General features: G+C 43.4%; 1 protein-coding gene and 2 long non-coding RNA genes across 5 annotated transcripts; 2 read left to right on the top strand and 1 right to left on the bottom strand.

Annotated features, from left to right (window-relative positions):
* Positions 1-527: 527 nt before the first annotated feature.
* Positions 528-24098, bottom strand: LOC108158351. 3 transcript variants are annotated; one of them, XM_017290591.2, is made up of 8 exons: positions 23429-24098; positions 4724-6231; positions 3774-4665; positions 3539-3671; positions 2948-3402; positions 2781-2889; positions 1745-2704; positions 528-1690 (listed from the first exon to the last, which is right to left on the bottom strand). In XM_017290591.2, the coding sequence occupies exons 1-8, from the start codon at positions 23465-23467 to the stop codon at positions 930-932; spliced, it is 4857 nt and encodes a 1618-aa protein (XP_017146080.2). In that variant the 5' UTR covers positions 23468-24098; the 3' UTR covers positions 528-929. The 3 variants fall into 3 exon arrangements, with proteins under 3 accessions (XP_017146080.2, XP_017146079.2, XP_017146078.2); XM_017290590.2 differs by having other exon boundaries at positions 528-2704; positions 3774-4659; XM_017290589.2 differs by having other exon boundaries at positions 528-2704.
* Positions 15211-15420, top strand: LOC117192415. Its single transcript, XR_004474329.1, has 2 exons — positions 15211-15288; positions 15350-15420. It is a non-coding gene; the product is annotated as an uncharacterized LOC117192415 (long non-coding RNA).
* On the top strand, positions 18236-18876 carry LOC117192414. The gene is made up of 2 exons (XR_004474328.1): positions 18236-18744; positions 18806-18876. It is a non-coding gene; the product is annotated as an uncharacterized LOC117192414 (long non-coding RNA).
* Positions 24099-25685: the final 1587 nt, after the last annotated feature.

The raw sequence follows: 25685 nt of genomic DNA on the forward strand, positions 1-25685 counted from the left end.
TTCTACTAATGTTGTGGTTTTCGTGATGCATGACCCAGCGACCCGACGAACCGACCCAAGCTCAAATAAATCTCATCTACAATATATAGGGGGGTCTTTCTGTGTGTCTCCGGATTACATATGTAGATATCGTACGAGTATGTGTATCGTATCGTAGTGTAGTGTATGCATGGATATAATGTTTGGATTGTTTTGATTATACATCAACGTACGTATTTGTGTGTATGTGGGTGTCTGTGTTGCATGCAACATGCAACTGTATGATGCATTCATAACTCGTATGGTAAATGTTAAATAAGCATAAAATTTGTTCGAAAGTTGCTCGTGGTCTGCCGTTATTGTTAGTAGTTTACTTAGACATTAGTGTTTATATGTTTCATATAATTTATATATGTATACGTAGTTATTATTTATAGCTTTTTTTATTAAATTTTTCGCGTTTCTTTCGCTTAGGTTCTACTATTTATATGCCTGTAGATATACTATATATATATGCATATCCGTATATATACTCTTACTTTTGTTTGTTTATGTACTTGTAAATGATTACATTTATACACGTATCATAGCGCCGGTCGGATTAGAATTCTGAGCACTTGTCGCTCTAATCTGTATTGTATTGCTCTAGATTCCAAAAATCATGTGGATTATCTACAACTCTCTCTCAATCGCATCGCAAGTATTCGCGTCCATAATTTCACATTCACCTACTATCTAAGCGAACTTGATCCGCTTTCGTGTTCTGTCCTGTTTTCTAATGTCTCTTGGTTTCCTCAATGAAAATCATCGCCTCTCTTGGCTGGTTCCTCCGTCCACCAGCGATGTTGATGGTGATTACTCGGCTGCTGCTGCTGCTGTTCCTGAGCTAGAGCTGGGTCTGGATCTGGAGCTGGAGCTTGCTGCTGATGCGGATGCGAATGCTTCGCCTGTCAATCATTTTTCACTGGATAGTAGATTAGATCTGACTGCTGTCCGTGAGGGGGCATTTGCTGCATCATTCCGCCCATCATCGGAGGCAGGACGGCCTTTGACTCGTCACCTAGCATAGAGTAGCCTACGCCCACCCCGACTCCTGTTCGCTCGTAAACGTTGCCATGCGTTGCCGCCAGGGGCAGTAAGTGGGGGTGCAACGGCGGCTGTTGTTGTGCCTGCTGGCCATGCAAATGATAGGGCGGAAAGTTGTTTTGTTTTTGCTGCTCACTGACCAACTGGTCGCTCATGTGCTGCTCATAGGCTCCCCCATACACGGCGCCACTTCTCATCAAGGCTCTTGGATAGCCTCCTGCACTGTGATGTTGCTGTTGCGCTGCTTGCTGCTGCTGGGCCGTCGGCTGCTGCTGATGCTGGATCAAGTCGAAGTTGTACTCCATTGTCGCGGGATTGTCAATGAGATTCGTGAGTATGCTGCCGATGTTGTTGTAATTGTGGGGATCTCCCGGATTGGACTGTCCCTGCGGTTGTTGCTGTTGAGGCTGCTGCTGCTGCTGAGGGCTCTGACTGAAACCTGGCGCTGGCCACATATGCTGGAAGCTCATCATATCACTATCTAGAGCTGGATCTTGTTGGGGCTGCTGTTGTGGTTGTGGTTGTGGCGGGGGCTGCAGCTGCTGCTGCGGTTTGCTCACAGTTTGTGACGGCTGCTGTTGGGCAGGCGGCACATTCATTGGAAGCCCTAGAAACTCGGTCGAGTCTACAATATAGAATTTGTTATCCTTCAACTCCTGCTGGTTGTTAGGCGGATTACCAAAGTTCATGTTGCCCCAAGAATCTGCGGTCTGTTGTTGCAGGAATTGTTCTTGCTGCTGCTGTTGTTGTTGTTGTTGTTGTTGTACTGGCGGAGGTTGCGGCGACTGCAGTCTCGCATGCTGCGGGGAATGCGACGGCTGCTGGTGCTGCTGTTGCAGCTGCTGCGTTGAGGGATGGTGGTGCAATGGCGAGCGCTGGCTATGACGGTGTTGCTGCTGCATCATCAGCTGGTGCTGGTGGTGCATTGGCGGCATATGGTGAGGGGAATTAAAGTGCTGCGGTTGCTGCTGCTGCTGGACCTGCGACGAATGTGGAGGATGTGCAGGATGAGGACTCTGAGGTGTGTGACTCCTCAGGTGCTGCTGCTGTTGCTGCTGATATTGACTGATCAGCTGGTGTTGCTGATAGCTTCCGGCCGCTTGGCCAGCCTCAAAGTGGAACTGCCCCTCCTGCCCGAAGCTATTCATTCGCTGCAGGTGCAGATCAGCCGGGCTGGCACGCAGCTGTTGCTGCTGCTGCTGTTGTTGTGTTGGAGGTGGCGTTGGAAGTTGCTGATGCAAAGCATTTGGTGGTGGTGGTGGTGGTGGTGGCTGCTGCTGTTGCGGCGGCGGTGCTTGTTGGCTTGGCGGCAGTTTCTCAGCATTAAAGCTCTGATTGTAGATGGAATTCTGCTGAGATTCACTCGTAGAAACCGAGTGCTGCGACGTAGAGGCCGTCGAGGACTGCGAGCTGTTGCTGCTGACCATCGCCGCATTGAATTGATCCTGCTGCAGACATCCTGGGGTCGTTGAGACTGGGGGTGGTGGCGTGGGCGTTGCTGCAGCTCCCTTCTGCTGTTGCTGTAAGGAAGCCCCTGCTGCGCCTGCTGCTCCCTGTGACTTTGCCTTTCCGGCCGTTGACTTTTTGCTGGCTTTCACAGGCGGCGGACCTGGCATATCCGGCAGAGTAGCCATTTCAGCTGGCGAAAAGAAGGAAGGAAGGAAGCAAGGAAAGCAGTTAGAACAGAACCCGTCGAGGCGAAACAGATGCATTACCTTCTTCGTTAGCTTTCGGGAAGCGCTGTTTTCCCTTCTTAGGCGGCGGCGTTTGATTTCCATGCATTGTCTGCTTGTGACGCACCAAATGCGTCTTCCATTTGAAGGTCTGCGAAGGGTTAGAGATTAAAAAAAGCTTCAGAAGGATCCTTGGACGTAGAACCCACCTGATCGCAGTAGTTACAGCAATGCGGTCGCTCCTCCGAGTGAGAGGGCAGATGCCTTTGCAGCGACTTGGCCGACCCGAAGCGCTTACCACACAGCGTACACTTGCACTCGGACACATCCACATGCGCGTTGCTGTAGTGCTCCTTGAGTGCGGGATATGTGTAGTAGGATGAGCCGCACATGTCGCACACATAAGTGCGTTTCACCTCGGTGTGCAGCTGCACGTGCCGCTCCAGGTTGGCCTTCAACGTGAAGCGATTATGGCAAATGTGGCACTCGAAGAAGTTGTCTCGCTTATGCACTCGTATTATGTGCTGGTAGAGGGCATTTTTTGATGTAAACTCCTCGCCGCAAACCTCGCAGATGGCCCCGTCCGCCTTGTGGCCAGTCTCCTCGAAATGCTGCTGCAGCTTCTTCTGGGGAAACTTTAGCCCGCACTCGCCGCACGGAAAGGCTGCAACAAAAAACAGAATTTTAGATCAACAGTTTCACATATAGTTTCCATTCAATATAAGGCTGATTCCCATTTCAAGGGACGTGACTCCACTCCTCAGGAGAACTTGGTGAAATTTACATTCACGCCGACTCACTTTTGAAATCCTTCTTGCTGTGCGAATCGACATGGGCGTGAAACTGCTGCATTCGCGAGTAAGATTCGCCGCAGGTCTCGCACACGAACGGAAACTCCTTTACGTGCATCGTCCGGTTGTGATGGATTCTTTCCTGAGAAACAAACAATACAAAAGTTATTAATTGGTCAGCACAGAATCACAGAACCCCCGCCCCCCTCATTCATCCTTTATATTTATCTTGTTATATGGTTACCTCTAACGTGTTGCCATTGGGTTGGCCGCAATCGTGACAGAAGCCTGGATGCATTTTGTAGTGATCCAGCAGAGATTTCCGCTTGCGATAGGACTTCGGGCACAAGAGGCAATTGTAGATAGGCTTATCCTTTTTGCTACCGGGCGTGTGTCCCCCACTGCCGCTACTTCCGCTGCCATGCTGAGAAGGTGGCGCTTGCAGAGAGGTACTGCTGCTGCTGCCGCCATCGATCAGCTGCTGCTTGGCCGCATCCAGTTCATCCAGCTCGGTGTCCAACTCGTCGTCATCCTCGTCGGGCGACAGATCATTGTCGTCTAGCTCTAGCGAGGAGTTCATCTGGCCACAGACATTGCTGGAAACCGGAGATTCGTCTCCCAGATTTGACAAGGCAACAAGTGCAGGCATCCGACGATTGTTCATCATCGAGACGCCATGCTGTGGGAACTGTCCCTGCATCATTTGCTGCTGCTGGTGCTGCATGTTTACGTGCTGCTGCTGCATCATGCCACCCATCATGGAGAGGGGATTATTGCTCGAGTTGTAGTGATTTGGATGCTGATGCAGCTGCTGAATCTCATTGGCGTGGGTCCCAGAGCTTCCTCCACCCGACATGATGATATGTCCCTGCTGACTGCTCCCCTTCAGGTCTCTGCTCTCCAAGGTCATGGTCATGGGCAGATGAAGCGATGGCTTGCCTGGTGCTATTTGCTCCTGTTCTGATCCCAAACTCTGTCCCTGCCCCTGCACGTTGAGGGATATTGGCTGGCAGTGGAGATTGCCATTATTGTTATTATTATTATTGTTGTTGTTGTTGTTGTTGTTTTTGTTGCTGTTGATGCTATTGCTTGACGTAAGGCCGTTGATCACAAGATTTGCACTGCTGCTGCTACTTCTGCAAGAAAGGGACATATTAGCAAGTATTCTGGGAAGCAGGCTGCAGCTCTACTCACAGGTGATGCGAATGATGACTATTGTTCTCCAGGACAACCCCGCTTACTTCGCTTCCATTCCCATTACCATTCCCACTCCCACTGCTGCTGCTGTTGCTACTGTGGCCGCTCGCACTGTTTACGCTGCACAGGGCACTACCGGCGCCAGCGAGCATGTCATCTATCTCCGGCTCCATTTCCAGACCATCGATAAGACGTCCTGCGCCTACACCGTCGTCAATGAACTCTTCAAACTTCATAATCTCTTGAGCTGCCGACGACAGCTGTGATTCCGTTTCCGATTCCAGCTCCGAGTCGCCAAAAGAGATGGCAGGCAGCTGTGGGGGCAGCTCTTGCTCCTGCTCCTGCTCACGCTCCGACTCCTGCTCCTGCTCCCGATTCTGTTGCTCCCGATTCTCATCGTCGTGCAGCTCCTGTTGCGCCTGAATCTCTTGCTGCTGTTTTTTGATCTCCTGCTGCTGAATCTCATTCTGCTTCAGTAGGCTGACCAGTTGTCGACGCTCCCGCTGTCTCCGCCACTCTTCCAATCGCTGGTCGCGGAAGTGCTTCAACACTCTCGTCGAAGGCGTGGTGCCCAGCAGCCGTCCATTCTCCACAAAGTTCTCATAGAACTGTTTGAGGAAGGGCTTGTGGTGCTGACTCAGCGCCAGGCGCAACAGAGTACGGAACTGAGCCTTGAAAGCCCGCTCACTGAACTCCCCGGTACTGTGGTGATATCGCAGCGTATATTGGCTGTCCTCGTGGAAGACGTAGCCCTCGCCTAGGCTGGATCTCTCCTCTTTCCTCCTCACACTCGACACTCCCACCCCCAGCGCCACAGCCACGTGCATGTTGTTGGTTCGCATTCGCTTGACCAGCTTACTGTCGCTGCTGTTGCCATTGGGGCTGCTGCTGGCCGCATCCTCATCCAGGTGATCCTCCTCATCTTCCTCGGCGCCAAAAGTTGCCTCGTACTTCCGTTTGACCAGGAGTGAGCCACCGCCTTGTATTAGATCCAAAGGATCACCAGGCCCAAGTGCATCCACATGGTTGCCAGCGTTGAATTGCAGGGAAGACGAATTCTCAGTGTCCGCATCATGGAGGAATTCCTCCTCCTCCTCGTCGTCGAGGCCCAGAAACTCCTCTTTGCAAAGGATTTTCTCGAAATTCTGGTTCAGATCTGTAGAACCGGCCTCCTCTTCCTCATCTTCTTCCACTTGATGCTCCCGTTTGATCTCTGCATCGGCCCCGGCCCCGGCGCCGTCGAAACCGCCACCGCTGTCCGGCTCCTGCTTCTCCTTTTTCACCTTGGTGGACAGCAGCAGCTGATGGAGCTGTTCGCTCTTCGCTAGCTCGTGGTGGGTGGCCAGCGCTCCGCCATTATCATTGGTTATGTGACTGAATAGATTCCTGACAACTTGGTCGCAGGCGTCCGGATATTTGCACTTGAGCGTCTGCAGCAAAAATTGTATAGCATCGCACCGCAATGCCGTATTGAGGCTGTCCAGTAGATTTAGTGACTGATCCACCTGGAAGAATCAAAGAATATTGGAGTTTTTAATATTTCGTAAAAGTATCATAGGAGAATCGTTTTCGCTCCACTGTGCCTAACTTATTGCGATAGTAGAAATAAATTACCAACTTCCGTCCTGTGCCGCCCATTTTCATGGAAAGCACAAAACTCGGGGGAGGAGATATAGGAGGGTGGTGAGGTGGTGTTGTAGAGTTGCCACATAAATTCAAAGTAGTTTTGTCCCAATTAGAACATAGCATCCATATTTGTTTTAATTAAACACACACAAACCTACACTTGCCAAAATAACTGTGATCAAATACCATTAGAGATTATGATTTTCCAAACAATTTAATGCCATTAAAGCCACGAGAGGGAGAGTGGGGAGAAGTAGTAGCAGAGAGAGAGAAGCGCTCGCGTCATCAATGAAACGGTTAGACGCCGGCTGCGCTGTTCGCGCAAGCGATTAGTGCAAAGCAAACACACGACCACAACGAAAACCAACGAAGATGGCAAAAATAAAGAAGCAAAAAACAGCAACAGCGAAGGTAGGGAGACAGAGAAATTAAAACAGCGAACAATTTGTGCTACTTTTCCCCCATTCCACAATGTTTCCACTATATATGCATGTGTATGTGTGCATTTATCTCTCTAAATGTATGTGTGGGTATGTATGTGTTTTTGCAGCGATTTGTAGTTGTTACAAGCACAATGTGGGGCTCTCTGCTCGCTACACGTTCCTCTCGCACTATCCATCCACCCACTGTATGAGAGAAGAAGAAAGAAAACAATACAGAATAACGGAAAAGGGAGAATTGGTGGACAGGGCTAAAAGCAAACGACGACGGGTACAAATTTTAATTTTATTTCTTTCAATTTTTATTTTATTTTATTCGGTTTGAGATAGGCGTGGCGACGGCCGACGCGGTTAATTTCTCCCCCCGAACTACTATACTCTTACAAGTAAGTTCCCAGCACTCCCGACGCTCACTGCTCGTTCTGCAACATTGCTGCGTACCCAAAACTCCGGTGTCGCTGGGCAACATCCCCTGTATAACGGCTGATCTTGTTTTTATATATTTTTTCGATCGATTGTGTTAACTCCTCCTTCACTTAAGTGGAAGACGACCTCGACCTAACCTTTATAAGTACGGCAAGCTCGGTACGTCTTCATGATTTGTTATGTCGAGGAATGTGGATACTGTTGATCCTGGAGACTTCCTCGCGTAGTTCTGTTTATCGATTGTCTCCACTATGTCGTTTATGATGATTATGCCATCATCGATGCGTGTTACAGGTTCGAGATGGCTGGGCCGAGTTGGACAGTGCGCGATGACACCGGTGCGCACAAGTTGTGTAGGGAAGTTTTTTACAGAATGTTGTTGTAAGAGTGGTAGCGCGGTTTCCGATAGCTGTAACATGGTTACCACCGTCGGCAATTTTTCGTCTTCGGCGAAGTTAATTGTGATGCCGTTGTGCTCAACAGGGTGATTACAGATTAATCTTACAGAATATTTTTTTTTTTTTTTTTTTTTTTTTTTTTGCAAACTAGTTAAGGCTTAGGAAAGAATTCATTATTAAATAAAACTTTGATTTTAGCTTCCTATATTAAATCAGTAATACTTAAATTCGTAGAGTGTTCATTAATTATTCTTCTCAAATCGTGAGAGTCTAATACGGAAGGGTTAACAATTCCTATCTTTGCAAGTGTAACTGATAACATTAATGCTTTTAATTCTGAAATAATTATTCTGTTTCTTGAAAGTAATGTCTCACTTGCGATTGTAGGAATTCGTTTCTTTACTCTTCTGCATCCTCTATTATTGTTGTATATTGAATAGTGAAGAGGAATATGAACTCATTATGAACTGATGTCTATCTTAAATTGTCCTTGTGGACCACCCTTCCTTTTATTAGGACCGTTGTCCCCAAGTCTGCCTCGATTTTATTTTCGGTGTACAAAGGTGTCAGTTTGTTTCCTAATCGTTTGTTTGCTTTTACAAGGACTGTGTCACCTACTTGAAACTGTCTATCATGTCTTACTTCATTCAGTTTTTTCATTTGGAGTTGTTGTGCTTTATGAACTCTATTCCTGATTTCCACCTCAAGTTCAGGGGAGGACGAGTGAATTACATCGACCGGACGTTTCTTCGTTACGGAGTGAACTGTGTTATTGTATTCAATAGTTGCTTGAAGTATCGTTTCCACAGTATTTGTAAGCTTCCTTTGGGCTGTTAAACATCTCGCAATGTCATTAAGGGTGCTATGGAATCTTTCGACTTGTCCATTGGAAGTACTATGAAGTGGTGGAGCATTTATAATTTGAATGTTATATTGGTTACTTAATAATGATTTTATTGTCTCGGACTTTATGGAAGGTTCGTTATCGGAATAGATCGTCTTGGTGTTCCAGTAAAAATTGATAAGTTTTAAAATTGCTGATTGTATGTCAACTATTGTTCTTGAAGCGATGGGTTGGACAACTGCAAATTTTGAAAGCTTGTCTATGCATGTGAGGAAATATTTTTTATCGGTTGAATATACGTCGATATGTAGCATTTCGCCCACATACGAGGGTATGGGTGTTTCCCCAAGTATTTGTTTTTGTGGGTGTCGGTTGTACTTGGCCGTTTGACAAATTTTGCAATTTGCAACAACCTCGACTGCTAATTTGGTCATTTTCGGGAAAAAATAGTCTTGTAAAATTTGTTTTACATTCTCCTGTGCCGCCCTATGGGCTCTATTGTGTTCTGTAATAACTATTTCTTTTTGTTTGTTCTTGTCCAAAATGTCATTTACTATATGTTTTGTGTATCGGAATATTGTTGTTGGAAATGTTTCTATTAATTTATGTTGAATGAATGCTAATATGGGTAATTCGCAGTGGATTGCATTTACGACATCTTTTTTTACAGCGTCACTTATTTTTTTAATTAACGAGTCCCTACTTGAGAAATATATTGTATGTCGGATCTTTTCACCGAACAAAATGGTTGTGCGATTTGAAGCTACTTCATGTTCCTCTATTATAATTTGGTTTCGAAAACAGTTGATTGGTTTGTCTGTTGATTCTATAGTGTATGTAAGTGATATTTCGCTGTGTATTGTGGCCCTGTCTGACTGTGCATCATCTTCTAAGGTATGGATGTTGTGTCGTGATAGTGCGTCAGCGATGAAGTTTTCTTTTCCTGGCTTGTAGAAGATATTTGCATTGTACTCGTCTATGAGAGCTTTCCAACGTCTTATTTTTGCGTTTGGGTTGCGATCAGAAACTGCAAACGTTAGAGGCTGATGGTTTGTAAAAATATTTAAATTTTTTACTCCGTATAGATAGTTTCTGAGGTTTTTCAAAGCCTAAACTATAGCGAGCAGCTCTCTTTCGTTTGTTGCAAAGTTAAGTTCCCTATCATTTAGTGTCCTTGATATCATGGTAATTGGCTTCCCGTCTTGTGATAAGACGGCTCCCAGACCGAAGGACGAAGCATCTGTTGTTAGGTCAAATGCTTTCTTATAGTCAGGATAGAGTAACATTACGCTTTCGGATGCCAGAATCTCTTTTAGTTTATTGAATGCCGCGCACTGACTTTCGCCTAATTTGACTGGTATTTTCTTTGACTGTCCGGCGCTTACCATGCCATTTTCGCCCTTAAGGATGTCACTTATGGGTTTAGCTATGGATGCAAAGTCTTTAATAAAACATCTATAGTAACTTGCAAGTCCAAGGAATGATCTGACGTTGAACAAAGTGGTTGGTTGTTCGTAGTTACGAATCGCTTCCACTTTATTGGGGCATGTTTTTATCCCATTACTTGAGACGACAAATCCTAAGTATTCGACATTCTCCTTGAAAAAGTGCGATTTTTCGCGCGAAACTCTCATATTGGCATCGTACAGTTTGTCTAAGACCCATGCGATATGCTTGACATGGCTTTCCATGTTTTCGGAAAAAATGATTACATCATCGACATAAACATAGCAAGTTTTCCCAATTTGCTCTCTGAGCACGTCGTCAATGGCCCTCTGAAAAATACTAGGTGCATTTTTCAAGCCAAAGGGGAGTCTACAGAACTCATACTTCCCATTTGCTACGGAGAAAGCTGTTTTTTCTCTATCTTTTTCTGCAAGTAAAATCTGATGGAATCCAGATTTAAGATCTAGGGTTGTAAAGTATTTAGCTGTACCCAAGTTGGATAATATAGAAACTATATTGGGAATGGGATATTTGTCATCTGTTGTTTTTAAATTTAGTTTCCTGAAATCTATGACCAAACGTGTTTTTTTTATTTCCCTGTTCATCGGTAGCTTTTTTGTCTACAACCCAAACGGGGTTGTTGTATGGTGACCGAGACGGTTGTATTATACCACCTTTCAACAAGTCTTGAGTTTCTGCATTTACGAATTCTGAAACGCCCATCGGATTTTGAATATATTGGATCTTCATTTTCTGTTCGGATAGTGCCAATGATATTTGTATTATATGGGAGTGCTTCATTTGGGTCTGCGAAAACCCCTGTTCGGTTTCCTAACATCAGCTGAAACTTTTGGGATATAGTCTCAGGGACCTGTATTTCCTCGACATTTGTGAAACTTATGTTTGCACATTTTAAAAATTGGATTGTTTCGGAACCGAAGTTTGTTATTAATTTCTTATTCTTTAAGTCCAGTAGAACGTCACTCTGTTTTAATAGGTCAAGTCCAATTATACCGTCAAATGTCGTGAGGTTTGGTAGTAAAAAAAATGTTGAGTTGGTATTGAAAAGGTGCATTATACATTTTTTGTCTATGCCACTATAGCCATGTATTGACTTCACTCGGAAGGGTTTATTTACTAGGGTAATATGTTTTAGTTCTTTTAATGGTTTTATGTAGTTTTTGGAAGCTCCTGTATCTATGAGTAATTTGATTGTTCTCCCTGCTACTGTCCTTTCTATGAACGGAAGCAAGGAGTTATGTCTAAAAAATTAATCTAGTCATAATCTGAAAGGTCGTTTTCTATGCCATCAACTTCGGCGTTTGCTATAGTTTGGTAATCCTGTTCTTCCTGATCGAGTAGGGTATCTTCTGCTTCTACGTGGTTAATTCTTTGTTGTTCCGGTCCCGTAAAACGTGCGCTACTATTGTTCGGTCTCTTGTTTGTTTGTCCCTGGTTGTTGTAGTCCGATTGGTTGTTTTGTTGCTGACTTTGCCACTGGTTTTGTCTCTGAGGCGCGCTATTTTGTTGATACTGAGTAGTCTGCCTAAAACGTGAGGATGTGTCCACGTCCATTGGTTGGACCTGTTCTGATTTTGGTAAAAATTCTTGTTTCCTATACTGTGGAAGTTTCCCTAGTTGTCTTTGCCTTGTGTCCGTCATTAAATTCTCTCTGCCATGCTGTCTTTGTTCAGTTCTCTGAGCTTTTTCTTCTATGCTACGGGCGTAGTTTGAAGCGAACATATATCGATCATGATTAGCCTCAACTTCTTGAGCCAATGCCAAAGCAGAGGGTAGATCTTTTGGTCTTGCCGAGAATAGAACATCACTTAAAGTCTTATTGTTCCTGAGATGAACACTCGTAGAGCGTCCGCTCTGTATTTCTCATTCAATGAAGAAGCTACAGTGGTTTCGTTAGTCATAATTGTTTTGTTTATAAGGAGGGTCAGTTTCTTTTCTACTTCGTCAAAGTACTGTAATAATGTCAAATTTTCCTGCCGGAGCGTTGACATCTCTTGTTCAATTAAGTATATTGGTCGTTTGTCTGCGTACGTAAAGTCTAGTCGATCTATAATGGCTTTAAAATTAAGGGGAGTGTCGAAAGAAGAGAGTACCATATCAGCTGAGTTCTTAACTTTGTTTCTCAGTATTCCTAAAGCTTGATAATGTTTTGAGCTACCGTCAAATTTCTCATAAACTTTGTATGCGGTATGCGCAGCCTTCCTCCATGAGACATAGGTTTCATTCTTTCCCTCAAAGTCGGGCAGGGATTTCATAATATCAAGAGTCTAATTACAGACAACGTCTGTTCTTATCTCTGCATCCTTGTACGCCACCACTTGAGGAGCGTTAATTTGTACACTATTTAAGCTCTCCTGAATACCGTGTAGTTTTGAAGTGAAGCTCTGTTCCTGTACGGCTAGTGCGCTTGAAACCGCGGCCTCTATCATGAGTCTGAGCTGCTCGTTTGATATATTAATTTCTAAATTTATGTTCTCTATTACGTCTTCCTGATAATTTGTTCCTTTTAGTTTCTGAAATTCTTTTACCAAATCTTGTACTTCCTTATCCCTCATAACCTAAACAAAAAATGCACCTGTTTTTATTTATTTCACTATCAATCAACTTGCAAGACTAAATTGTGTTTTATGTGGGGTTTTGAGTTTTTTTTTTTTTTTAATGAACACTCTACTCACATGTTCTTTGTCATAAACTATGTTAGTATAGCTGCTTCTTGATGTCTTCTTGTTGGTAGGTGTATGGTGGTGTATGGTGTACGGTTTATGGTGTATAGTGTACAATTTATGGTGTATGGTAGTATGGTGTCTTCTTTGTCTTCCAGATGCTTCTGGATTTATACTATGTTAGTATAGCTGCTTCTTGATGTCTTCTTGTTGGTAGGTGTATGGTGGTGTATGGTGTACGGTTTATGGTGTATGGTGAACAATTTATGGTGTATGGTAGTATGGTGTCTTCCTTGTCTTCCAGATGCTGCTGGATTTATACTATGTTAGTATAGCTGCTTCTTGATGTCTTCTTGTTGGTAGGTGTATGGTGGTGTATGGTGTACGGTTTATGGTGTATAGTGTACAATTTATGGTGTATGGTAGCACCATACTTCTTCTTTGTCTTCCAGATGCTGCTGGATCTGTTTTTTTTTTTTTATGTTCAATTGCGTGTATTGGTTTTTTATTTTTGCCGCTGGTTCAGGTTTTTCCGTGGATTCGAATTAGTTGGGCGCCAATTTTAATTTTATTTCTTTCAATTTTTATTTTATTTTATTCGGTTTGAGATAGGCGTGGCGACGGCCGACGCGGTTAATTTCTCCCCCCGAACTACTCTACTCTTACAAGTAAGTTCCCAGCACTCCCGACGCTCACTGCTCGTTCTGCAACATTGTTGCGTACCCAAATCTCCGGTGTCGCTGGGCAACATCCCCTGTATAACGGCTGATCTTGTTTTTATACCCGATACTCAAAATGAGTATTGGGGTATATTAGATTTGTGGTAAAAGTGGATGTGTGTAACGTCCAGAAGGAATCGTTTCCGACCCCATAAAGTATATATATTCTTGATCAGCATCAATAGCCGAGTCGATTGAGCCCTGTCTGTCTGTCCGTCCGTCCGTCCATCCGTCCGTCCGTCCGTCCGTGCCCTTCAGCGCCTAGTGCTCAAAGACTATAAGAGCTAGAGCAACGATGTTTTGGATCCAGACTTCTGTGATATGTCACTGCTACAAAAATATTTCAAAACTTCGCCCCGCCCACTTCCGCCCCCACAAAGGACGAAAATCTGTGGCATCCACATTTTTAAAGATACGATAAAACCAAAAACGCAGAATCGGTGAGGATGACCATATCTTTTACAGTGCAAAATCTGAACCAGATCGTATAATGATTATAGCCAGAATCAAGAAAACAATTTCATTCTTTCTCGCTCTGTCTCTCTCTAACACACAGGTTTCATGGTCGGTTTTGTCAATTGCAAAATATGAGTTCAAGGATCTCAGAACCTTTAAGAGCCAGAGCAACCAAATTTGGTATCCACACTCCTGTGATATCGGACCTTGACCGTTTCGTGTCCAAATTTCGCCACACCCCCTTCCGCCCCCGCAAAGGACGAAAATCTGGAGCACCCACAAATCTCAGAGACTATTAAGGCTAGAGTAACCAAATTTGGTATCCGCACTTCTGTTAGATTTCACTATAAAACGTATATCTCAGAATTTCGCCCCACCCCCTTCCGCCCCCACAAAAGACGAAAATCTGTTGCATCCACAATATTGCACATTCGAGAAAACTAAAAACGCAGAATCATAGATAATGACCATATCTATCAGATTGCTGAATCTGGATCAGATCGGATCATTTTTGTAGCCAAAAGCAAGAAATCAATTTTCAGTGGCTACGCAGCGCCCGACGTCACGCTCAGACTGATTTTCTGTCTCTCTCGCACGCACTCTTTGTCGTGTGGTTCAATATTAGCGGCGTCTGCCGCAGGAGAGCCATACTGACTTAGTATCGGGTATAACTGTAGAGTTGCGGTGTCCGCAGCAACTCACAACGTTCCACCTCGTTATATATTTTTTCGATCGATTGTGTTAACTTACACACTCCTGAAATACTTTGAATACCCTTTGTGTTGTATTTATTGAATGATTACAAAAATTCATTGATCCAACTTGCAACTGGGTGGCAACGCCGCAACTCTCGCGTTTTATTTGTCAATAAAGTAGTTGTAAATTTAGATTGCAGATAGCTCTCACACACACATGCATACGCATACAGTAATAACCCTCTAGTACTGGCGTTGGCGATTGACCATGCCCGAACTACTGATTTGGCTGGTTCCTACATTTGTACTTTCCGGACTAACCCTATGGTAAACGAACGCCGAACCACTCAAAGAAGAGACAAAAAATGTTGCTCTGTATACTCTACAACCCACCGCGCACCAACCACCGAACTAGTTCGGTTTGGATGCAACGTCTCACCAGTAGACGAAGAAACGAAAAAGCATGAGAGGAAAATGAAGAGAGCTGGTAGCTACAAATGATGCTGATCTGCTCTTCTCCTTTCCCTTTTCTGTTTTCGGTAATTTCATTGCTGGAATGTTCTTTGCGTTTGGCGTTTGTGCAAGTCAGTGCGGCTGTCCAAGTGATTATAATTATTCAATTTTAAACAGTAAGTCAAAGCAAATGTATAGCAAACGGCATTTGCGTAGGCTCAATAAAGAAATATAAGACCAATATGCAGCCAAACATAATCGTGTTAGCGGAGAAACAGTGTCGTGCAGTGAAATAGAAAAAGTTTAAGGCCGCGAAATGAAACAAATGGAAAGTGACACTGAAAAATTTAAAGAACTTCTTTAGAGTTTTGATTGGTAAGCTTATATGCTTTTGGTTTTTTTGTATGCCTATTATATCTGTATTTTATATTTATAGATGCCATAACTGTAGATACGGGGACTGGATCAGCTGAAGTCCAGATTAGGAAGGCCCTACAGCTGCAAAAAGACATTTTTTCAAAAACAGTACCACCGCGAACAGCAGACCGTAATTAGTAAATTTAAAAACTTAAATGAAATATATAATAAAATAAAAATTTAAATATGAAATGAAATGAAGATTGATAACCTACTTCATGGGTACCCATTTCACTAGCTACTACATGGGTACCCATTTCACTAGCTACTACATGGGTACTCATTTCACTAGCTACTAGACGAGTACCCATATTACTAGTTCGGGGGTAAACGATGTGGTGTCGCTGTACCCCTGGTCTGTTAGGGAGTGGTGATATCACCACCTCCGAACTAGTTCCCAGTACTGCTGGGAATCACATTTTTTGTGTGTGTGGTAAGAAAACGGAGAGAGAAAGAGCGCGCGAAAGAGTAATGGGAAAGGAAAATCAAAATACCACATTTAATTACATTTTATTTCTGTTCTTATTAAATGATCTCTAGTGAGTGTTTGCGTGTGTGTGAGTGAGAGAAAGAGACGTAGTGCACTTGATGTGATGTACATATTTATATGTACCTTAACCACAAAAATAAAATACGATGCACTTTTCTTTAGGATAAGAATATCATTCAACTCAATATAAATAGGATGAATGGAATCTCTTATAGGGTATTCAATAGTAGACTTTTGTGCGATGTCAGCTGTATTTTCCATCTTGATTTATGCCTCTTTAGTTGCAACACAGAAATATTTAGTTCATTTACAATTGTTATATATGTATGTAGGTTCATACAAACACATTTACCTGTTCCCCAAAGCGCACACACACACACCAACACATCCAAAGATACCGCGGGTAAACTGCTTGAGAAGGTGGTCTGCGCGCGACTGGAACGCTCCATCGCGGAGGCTGGCGACCTCTTACCGCACTAATAAGGCTTTCGCAAGGCCCGATCCACGATAGACGCCGTTCGTAAGGTGTGGACATTGCCTCCGGTGTAATTGCCGGCACTCGGTGGAAAGGCGGCGGGAAAGAGTACTGCCTAGTAGTCACCCTAGACATTAAGAACGCGTTCAACACGGCGAGGTGGAGCTGCATCCTAAGGGCGCTGGAGAGTTTCGACACACCCAGGTACCTGCAGCGGATGGTACAAAGCTACTTTGAGAGAAGGCTGCTTTGTACGACACGCAGGCTGGCACGGAGGAATACGAGGTATCGGCAGGCGTCCCGCAGGGTTCAGTGCTTGGCCCCACTTTGTGGAACGCAATGTATGACGGCATCTTGCGACTCAGCCTCCCCCACGGAGTACACATGGTGGGTTTTGCAGACGATGTGGCTGTCCTAGTGGTGGCAAAAGACCTGTCCGTCGTGGAAACGACCTCAAACCAAACCCGATACTCAAAATGAGTATTGGGGTATATTAGATTTGTGGTAAAAGTGGATGTGTGTAACGTCCAGAAGGAATCGTTTCCGACCCCATAAAGTATATATATTCTTGATCAGCATCAATAGCCGAGTCGATTGAGCCCTGTCTGTCTGTCCGTCTGTCCGTCCGTCCGTCCGTCCGTCCGTCCGTCCGTCCATCCGTCCGTCCGTCCGTCCGTCCGTCCGTCCGTCCGTCCGTCCCCTTCAGCGCCTAGTGCTCAAAGACTATAAGAGCTAGAGCAACGATGTTTTGGATCCAGACTTCTGTGATATGTCACTGCTACAAAAATATTTCAAAACTTCGCCCCGCCCACTTCCGCCCCCACAAAGGACGAAAATCTGTGGCATCCACATTTTTAAAGATACGATAAAACCAAAAGCGCAGAATCGGTGAGGATGACCATATCTTCTACAGTGCAAAATCTGAACCAGATCGTATAATGATTATAGCCAGAATCAAGAAAACAATTTCATTCTTTCTCGCTCTGTCTCTCTCTAACACACAGGTTTCATGGTCGGTTTTGTCAATTGCAAAATATGAGTTCAAGGATCTCAGAACCTTTAAGAGCCAGAGCAACCAAATTTGGTATCCACACTCCTGTGATATCGGACCTTGACCGTTTCGTGTCCAAATTTCGCCACACCCCCTTCCGCCCCCGCAAAGGACGAAAATCTGGAGCATCCAAAAATCTCAGAAACTATTAAGGCTAGAGTAACCAAATTTGGTATCCGCACTTCTGTTAGATTTCACTATAAAACGTATATCTCAGAATTTCGCCCCACCCCCTTCCGCCCCCACAAAAGACGAAAATCTGTTGCATCCACAATATTGCACATTCGAGAAAACTAAAAACGCAGAATCATAGATAATGACCATATCTATCAGATTGCTGAATCTGGATCAGATCGGATCATTTTTGTAGCCAAAAGCAAGAAATCAATTTGCAGTGGCCACGCAGCGCCCGACGTCACGCTCAGACTGATTTTCTGTCTCTCTCGCACGCACTCTTTGTCGTGTGGTTCAATATTAGCGGTGTCTGCCGCAGGAGAGCCATACTGACTTAGTATCGGGTATAACTGTAGAGTTGCGGTGTCCGCAGCAACTCACAACGTTCCACCTCGTTATATATTTTTTCGATCGATTGTGTTAACTTACACACTCCTGAAATACTTTGAATACCCTTTGTGTTGTATTTATTGAATGATTACAAAAATTCATTGATCCAACTTGCAACTGGGTGGCAACGCCGCAACTCTCGCGTTTTATTTGTCAATAAAGTAGTTGTAAATTTAGATTGCAGATAGCTCTCACACACACATGCATACGCATACAGTAATAACCCTCTAGTACTGGCGTTGGCGATTGACCATGCCCGAACTACTGATTTGGCTGGTTCCTACATTTGTACTTTCCGGACTAACCCTATGGTAAACGAACGCCGAACGACTCAAAGAAGAGACAAAAAATGTTGCTCTGTATACTCTACAACCCACCGCGCACCAACCACCGAACTAGTTCGGTTTGGATGCAACGTCTCACCAGTAGACGAAGAAACGAAAAAGCATGAGAGGAAAATGAAGAGAGCTGGTAGCTACAAATGATGCTGATCTGCTCTTCTCCTTTCCCTTTTCTGTTTTCGGTAATTTCATTGCTGGAATGTTCTTTGCGTTTGGTGTTTGTGCAAGTCAGTGCGGCTGTCCAAGTGATTATAATTATTCAATTTTAAACAGTAAGTCAAAGCAAATGTATAGCAAACGGCATTTGCGTAGGCTCAATAAAGAAATATAAGACCAATATGCAGCCAAACATAATCGTGTTAGCGGAGAAACAGTGTCGTGCAGTGAAATAGAAAAAGTTTAAGGCCGCGAAATAGGAGAGACAATCGACGAAAATGAAACAAATGGAAAGTGACACTGAAAAATTTAAAGAACTTCTTTAGAGTTTTGATTGGTAAGCTTATATGCTTTTGGTTTTTTTGTATGCCTATTATATCTGTATTTTATATTTATAGATGCCATAACTGTAGATACGGGGACTGGATCAGCTGAAGTCCAGATTAGGAAGGCCCTACAGCTGCAAAAAGACATTTTTTCAAAAACAGTACCACCGCGAACAGCAGACCGTAATTAGTAAATTTAAAAACTTAAATGAAATATATAATAAAATAAAAATTTAAATATGAAATGAAATGAAGATTGATAACCTACTTCATGGGTACCCATTTCACTAGCTTTTACATGGGTACCCATTTCACTAGCTACTACATGGGTACTCATTTCACTAGCTACTAGACGAGTACCCATATTACTAGTTCGGGGGTAAACGATGTGGTGTCGCTGGTCCCCATGTCGTAGGACATTGCGGCTAAAAATGGAAATGATGAAAAGCATTGTTAAGGGTTAGTAAAGAAAGTACCCCTGGTCTGTTAGGGAGTGGTGATATCACCACCTCCGAACTAGTTCCCAGTACTGCTGGGAATCACATTTTTTGTGTGTGTGGTAAGAAAACGGAAAAGCGGAGGGAGAGAAAGAGCGCGCGAAAGAGTAATGGGAAAGGAAAATCAAAATACCACATTTAATTACATTTTATTTCTGTTCTTATTAAATGATCTCTAGTGATTGTTTGCGTGTGTGTGAGTGAGAGAAAGAGACGTAGTGCACTTGATGTGATGTACATATTTATATGTACCTTAACCACAAAAATAAAATACGATGCACTTTTCTTTAGGATAAGAATATCATTCAACTCAATATAAATAGGATGAATGGAATCTCTTATAGGGTATTCAATAGTAGACTTTTGTGCGATGTCAGCTGTATTTTCCATCTTGATTTATGCATCTTTAGTTGCAACACAGAAATATTTAGTTCGTTTACAATTGTTATATATGTATGTAGGTTCATACAAACACATTTACCTGTTCCCCAAAGCGCACACACACACACCAACACATCCAAAGATACCGCGGGTAAACTGCTTGAGAAGGTGGTCTGCGCGCGACTGGAACGCTCCATCGCGGAGGCTGGCGACCTCTTACCGCACCAATAAGGCTTTCGCAAGGCCCGATCCACGATAGACGCCGTTCGTAAGGTGGTGGACATTGCCTCCGGTGCAATTGCCGGCACTCGGTGGAAAGGCGGCGGGAAAGAGTACTGCCTAGTAGTCACCCTAGACATTAAGAACGCGTTCAACACGGCGAGGTGGAGCTGCATCCTAAGGGCGCTGGAGAGTTTCGACACACCCAGGTACCTGCAGCGGATGGTACAAAGCTACTTTGAGAGAAGGCTGCTTTTGTACGACATGCAGGCTGGCACGGAGGAATACGAGGTATCGGCAGGCGTCCCGCAGGGTTCAGTGCTTGGCCCCACTTTGTGGAACGCAATGTATGACGGCATCTTGCGACTCAGCCTCCCCCACGGAGTACACATGGTGGGTTTTGCAGACGATGTGGCTGTCCTAGTGGTGGCAAAAGACCTGTCCGTCGTGGAAACGACCTGCAACCAAACGATAGCGCGCATTCAACAGTGGCTGGACCTGGTCGGGCTCGAACTCGCACCCCACAAAACAGAGGCAGTGCTGGTATCCAGCCGGAAGAAAGTCGAGACGGCCAACATCTCAGTGGCAGGGACCCTGGTTTCGTCTAAGCGCGCTATCAAATACCTTGGTGTCCTGGTGGACACACGTCTCTGCTTTCGGGAGCACTTGGCCTACATGGGCACGAAGGCGGCGACCACCAACGGTGCGCTCTCGAGGCTAATGCTGAACACCCGAGGACCAAAGCAATGGCGGCGACAACTGCTAACGAGTGTCACGAGATCGGTGATGCTATATGCGGCGCCAATCTGGGCAAAGGCCCTTCGAACAGCGAGCTACGCACGGGGTCTGGCAGCCACGCACCGCCTCTCTTCGATTCGGATCACCAGTGCCTTCCGAACGGTCTCGGACGAGGCAGCACACGTGATCGCGGGCATAGCACCCCTGGAATTCCTGGCGGATGAACGGTCCACATACTACCAGGAAACACACGGGCACGAAAGCACGGGCAGGTCAACTTTTACCTGACTCAGCTCCTCAGTGGTCACGGCTGCTTCCGAAGCTACCTTCATCGCTTCGGGCACGCGGACTCCGCAGAATGCTCTTGGTGCGGGCACTACGTGGAGGAGGATGCCGAGCATGCGATATTTTCGTGTGGCAGGTTCGCAGCGCAGCGCCAGCGGCTAGAAGAAGCGAGGGAACTGCGCGCTGTTGAGCACCAGACAAGAGTCCAGTTAGTCTAAACGAAGCCTGCACATGTGTGAAGCATTGCTTCACGGCCGTACCACACATGTTGGGCTTGCATAGTCTAATCTTTAATATAGTTTGCTTTAAGTATAAAATAAGTTGTAAATACGAGCAATTAAATGGAATTAAAAAAAAACATCCAAAGATAAATAGAAGCGGACTGACTACATATCTTCGAAATATTTCTAAACACGTAAGTACATCCACACACACACACAGATAAACATTCATATACTACTTACATATATAATATATTATATACATATATAGAAGAAACAGTCAAAATGGGGGCAGCAGGCGGTACAGGGAAGGGCAAGAAGGTGACGTTGCATGCATTTTTAGCTAAATTTATGTATGTTATACATTTTGCTTTTCCTCCCCCCTCTCATACACAGACCCAAAAGCTTTTAGAGCAGCACAAATACATAGGAATGCATCCAAATAGTTTTAGTAATCAATTAAAAATAGCTTTTACACTGTCTCTTGTCTTCCTCCTTGCCTTAATTTAAGAGTATTATTAATGAAATTGGCACAGAGCGTACGCTCTTTTGGTCTGCTGCTTCACAGTGCAGCCCCATAGTTCGAAACTAGAAAAGGATAACTAATTTAACCCTCATCGACCTGCGTCCGGCTTTCAGACAGCATTCACTCATGTCGTAAACCCAATTAATAGCGATAAAAAACTTTAATTGCGTTTCTAAAGAGAGAGAAGAGAAGTAATTAAACGCTGCAAGGGAAAACATGAGCTGAACTGCCATTCAAGAGAAATTTAGTTTCAGAGAGAATGCCATTTTATGTGTTTCATGAGTGAGTGCATTAGTTCTTCATTAAAAAAAATTCCCTAACTTATTTTTCCACCACCAATGGAAATACATGTACACAAATGAACAATTTTGCCCCACTGTCCAATGCTGTTTACCATTCTTCTTCTTCTTTCACTTGTGCTTTGCTTCGTACATTCGTACCGTGTTGTCCATCTCACTTCCACTTGCATACGAGCGAGCTACCACTGACTCCCTCCCGCTTTTCGCTCACACCCCTCTCACAAATACTTTCTACGAGGAACAACACAAACCACACACACACATTCACAAATCCAATCATGCTCTTGCTCTTGGGGCTCTATTTCTATGCATGAGTGCGAGATGGAGTGTTGTGTGTGTGTATGTGCTTTTGGATTTAGTAGTATTTTGTATGGTATTAGTATTTATGCAAATGTAAGTTTGTTTCTTTGTATGAGTGTGTAATCCATCTAAACGTTGTTATAAACTAATAAAAAATAAAAATAAATATTTCCTCAAATATAAAGAGGGAAAACAAAACAAAAGTGAATAATAGCAACAAGAACCATATTGAAATGGGTCGAAAAATGGGGAGTAGCATAGCACAAAAATATAGAGAGAATTTCAGAGGGGGAACTACAATTCATTTTAGAGGCAAATAGAAAAAAAAAAAAAATTATGTGGCACTCGTTGAAAGGAAGAAGGGGATAGAGAGAGGAAAGGGGAGCCGAGAAGAAGGGGAAATGGGAGTGGTATGCGTTTTGCCTTTGAATGGGATAGTGGGAGTGCGATGGGGATGGGTTGGGGTCTGGTTTTGTGGTATGATGGGGGTGGTATGATGGGGGTTTAGAGATAGTCTCGGCGGAAGTTCACAGACACACACACACACAGAAAGCTTAATATGTGTGGGTGGGTGGAAATTGTGCAAGATTTCCCCCATCCATTTTGAATGGGTTGGGTAAGGAGAGTCTGCTAGGGGGCGTTTAAAGCTTTTAAAATAATAAACGGAATAGAAAAACAGCGCACAGAAAGAAAGCGCCCACACAGCACTCTTCTTCTCTTTCAACTCATTTAACTGTAGTAGCTCTCTCCCTATCTCGCTCTTAAGATGACCGCAATTCCCGCTCAAAAATCCATTAGCCGCTTATCTTTGTTTACTTCAGGTGTTTCGCATTCCTAATTGGAGAGTAAAGCAAAATGCTAAAACAAATTCAAATACTCCATATTCTCTTTTTTTTTTGTTTTAATCGAGGTGACCTTTTAACATTACAACAAAAGCAAAGGCGGCAACAAAATACGACCAGTGCACACTGTACTTCACTTCATTTGTTATCTGTCGTCCTCCACCTCCTACTCTTCTATCACACGCTTTCTTTGGCTCTCGCTCTCCATCTCACTGTCGCTCTCTTCTTTGCCTTTACACGTTGTTTTTCTCCTCTCTCTCTCTCTCTCTCTCACACAATTAGGCAGTCACACAAACACATTTACGGTTGTACCTATGTTTCTGTGTATATAATATGGTAAATGGAAGGAGTAAAACGGGGGCTGGGGCGTAAACATTATTTAATTACCAGTAATTTAAAATCCAACTGTTTAGTTTTGTTATCCATTTTGTTGTTGGCTTCTGCATTTGGCTGAATTTTATTTATACGTTTCACTTACACACACAGGCACAGAATCTCACTACACGCAAACAGCTACATATACGTGCATATGTATGCGTGTTTTTTTTATTATTTCGATTTTCTTTAGCCCGTGCTTCGCGTTTCTTCGTGCTTTGCTGTGGCACAACTTTTTTTCTTTTCTTTTTTTCTGTTATTTCATTCTCCTCTTTTGCTTTTGACTTTTTGTACGTTGACGCTGGCAGCGCTGCTACCGCAGACGGCTACTGCGGATGGCGCTGCTGCTGCTTCTCGCTCTCGCTGTATTGACAACATTGAAAAATTCCCATTGGTTTTTTCACATTTTTCTGCTTTCCTTTCGGATTTTGATCCATATAAGCTGAATTTGCCGATTTTATTATTGCATAAATCAAGCACATGAAATATAACTGTGCTTCTTGCAACAAACACATACAACACACACGCGCGCGTCAATGCCTCTGCTGCGTAGGAAAAAATGTTTTTTCAATCTTCTCTCCACGCGTAACCCGGTGCGCACACTTAATTTACTCGAAACGTCATCAGGGAAAACCGTTAATCAATTTATTAAAACTTACAATTGCATTTTTCCACAGCAACGCAACAATTCCCCAACAATTCTCCCGCAATATACAAGTACATAAATATATATTTATATATATATATATATACATATACACGAGGATGGGAGTATGGAGTCTACTTTTCTACACATTTGCTACATAATGGAAGGAAAAAGGGGGTATGGACAACAAGCAAAATGGCCCAGATAATGCAACGCATGCACGGTAAAATCCACCCTTTTTGCCCAATATACCTTGAATATACCCAATATACAAAAATTCGATTTTGTCTTCAAGGTATATTTTCCTCACAAGTGAGATGAAGATGAGGTGAGGGCAGTACGTGCAATTTTTTTTTTTCTTGTTGTCCATACACCTTTCTACAGCCCATTACGACTCAAGTTTTCGATGCACGTCTGTGAGCGTTGTGAGCGTCTGAGCCTCAGATATATACCAAAACAGACCTAAATATACCGAAAAAACGAGTTTAGCCCACTTAACCGCCCTTTATTTACTTAGATATATATATTCATATAGGCGATATATAATACGATGTATCGATAAAATATACCGTCCACCATCAGGTATATACCAAAATATATCGTATCATTTCAAAATATACCGATACAAAAAACAAACTTAACTCACTTAATTGGCTACATACTAATACATACCACTAACCATACAGTATATAGATGTGCCAGTTCATACAACGAAAGCGTCACACACTGGCTAGCGCGTTCAGTACCCCAGAGTGACGTCATCATGAGAGAGAGAGCGCAGAGAGAACATCTTTGCATGTGTTAGTACACACGCAATATGTTTCGACAAAAATATGTGATTGCATGCTTTTTCAGATTTTTTGAACTCTATCAGGTCTGGTTCTGTTTTGCCACCAGCATGTTTTAGTGTATGGGTGCACATGCATTCTCACGTACTTTGCGTGTGTGTGTTTAGTATTGCTGGCCGCTAGAACTGAAATTTGAGTTTGGTTCTTGTTTTGGGTCTTTTGATGGACTGACCTACCGCCACAAAATAAATGAAGAATGGACAGGGGGTGGGGGTATGGTACACCAGGGGCGCGGGAAATGAAATAAAAGCTGTTATTTGTTTGATTTATACCACAAAATATAAAATATTACAATAATATAATTACACATGTATTTTCTTATTTTAAACAGGTTTATTATAAATTATAAAAATTATGCAAACGCCGTCGGTTGTCGACTTTTTTGTTTATTATAACTAAAACAATGATGTATCTAAATATACAATATAAGAAAATATATATATATACTTAAATAAATATGCATAAATATAAATGGAATTGGTTTTACACATATTTCAAATCAATTGTCAATCGCGCGCTTTCCGACGGGAATCTGCAAAGTACAAATTTAGATGCCGGTCGCACCTTGAATACTCTCATGGACAATACCCATAAATTTTCTAATTCAATTATAAAATATCTTATGTACATACATATGTACATAAATATTAAAGTTTATTACATTCGTATACTACATGAGGGTTTTCAAAATTACTGTTGTCTTGATGCTCGGTGGCAAGCTTCTTAGAAAAGTGTTAGTACTCTTAAAGGGCACGTAAGTGTGTGTGAGTATGAA

Source organism: Drosophila miranda (assembly GCF_003369915.1).
Source record: "Drosophila miranda strain MSH22 chromosome Y unlocalized genomic scaffold, D.miranda_PacBio2.1 Contig_Y2_pilon, whole genome shotgun sequence".
Taxonomy (NCBI): Eukaryota; Metazoa; Arthropoda; class Insecta; order Diptera; family Drosophilidae; genus Drosophila; species Drosophila miranda.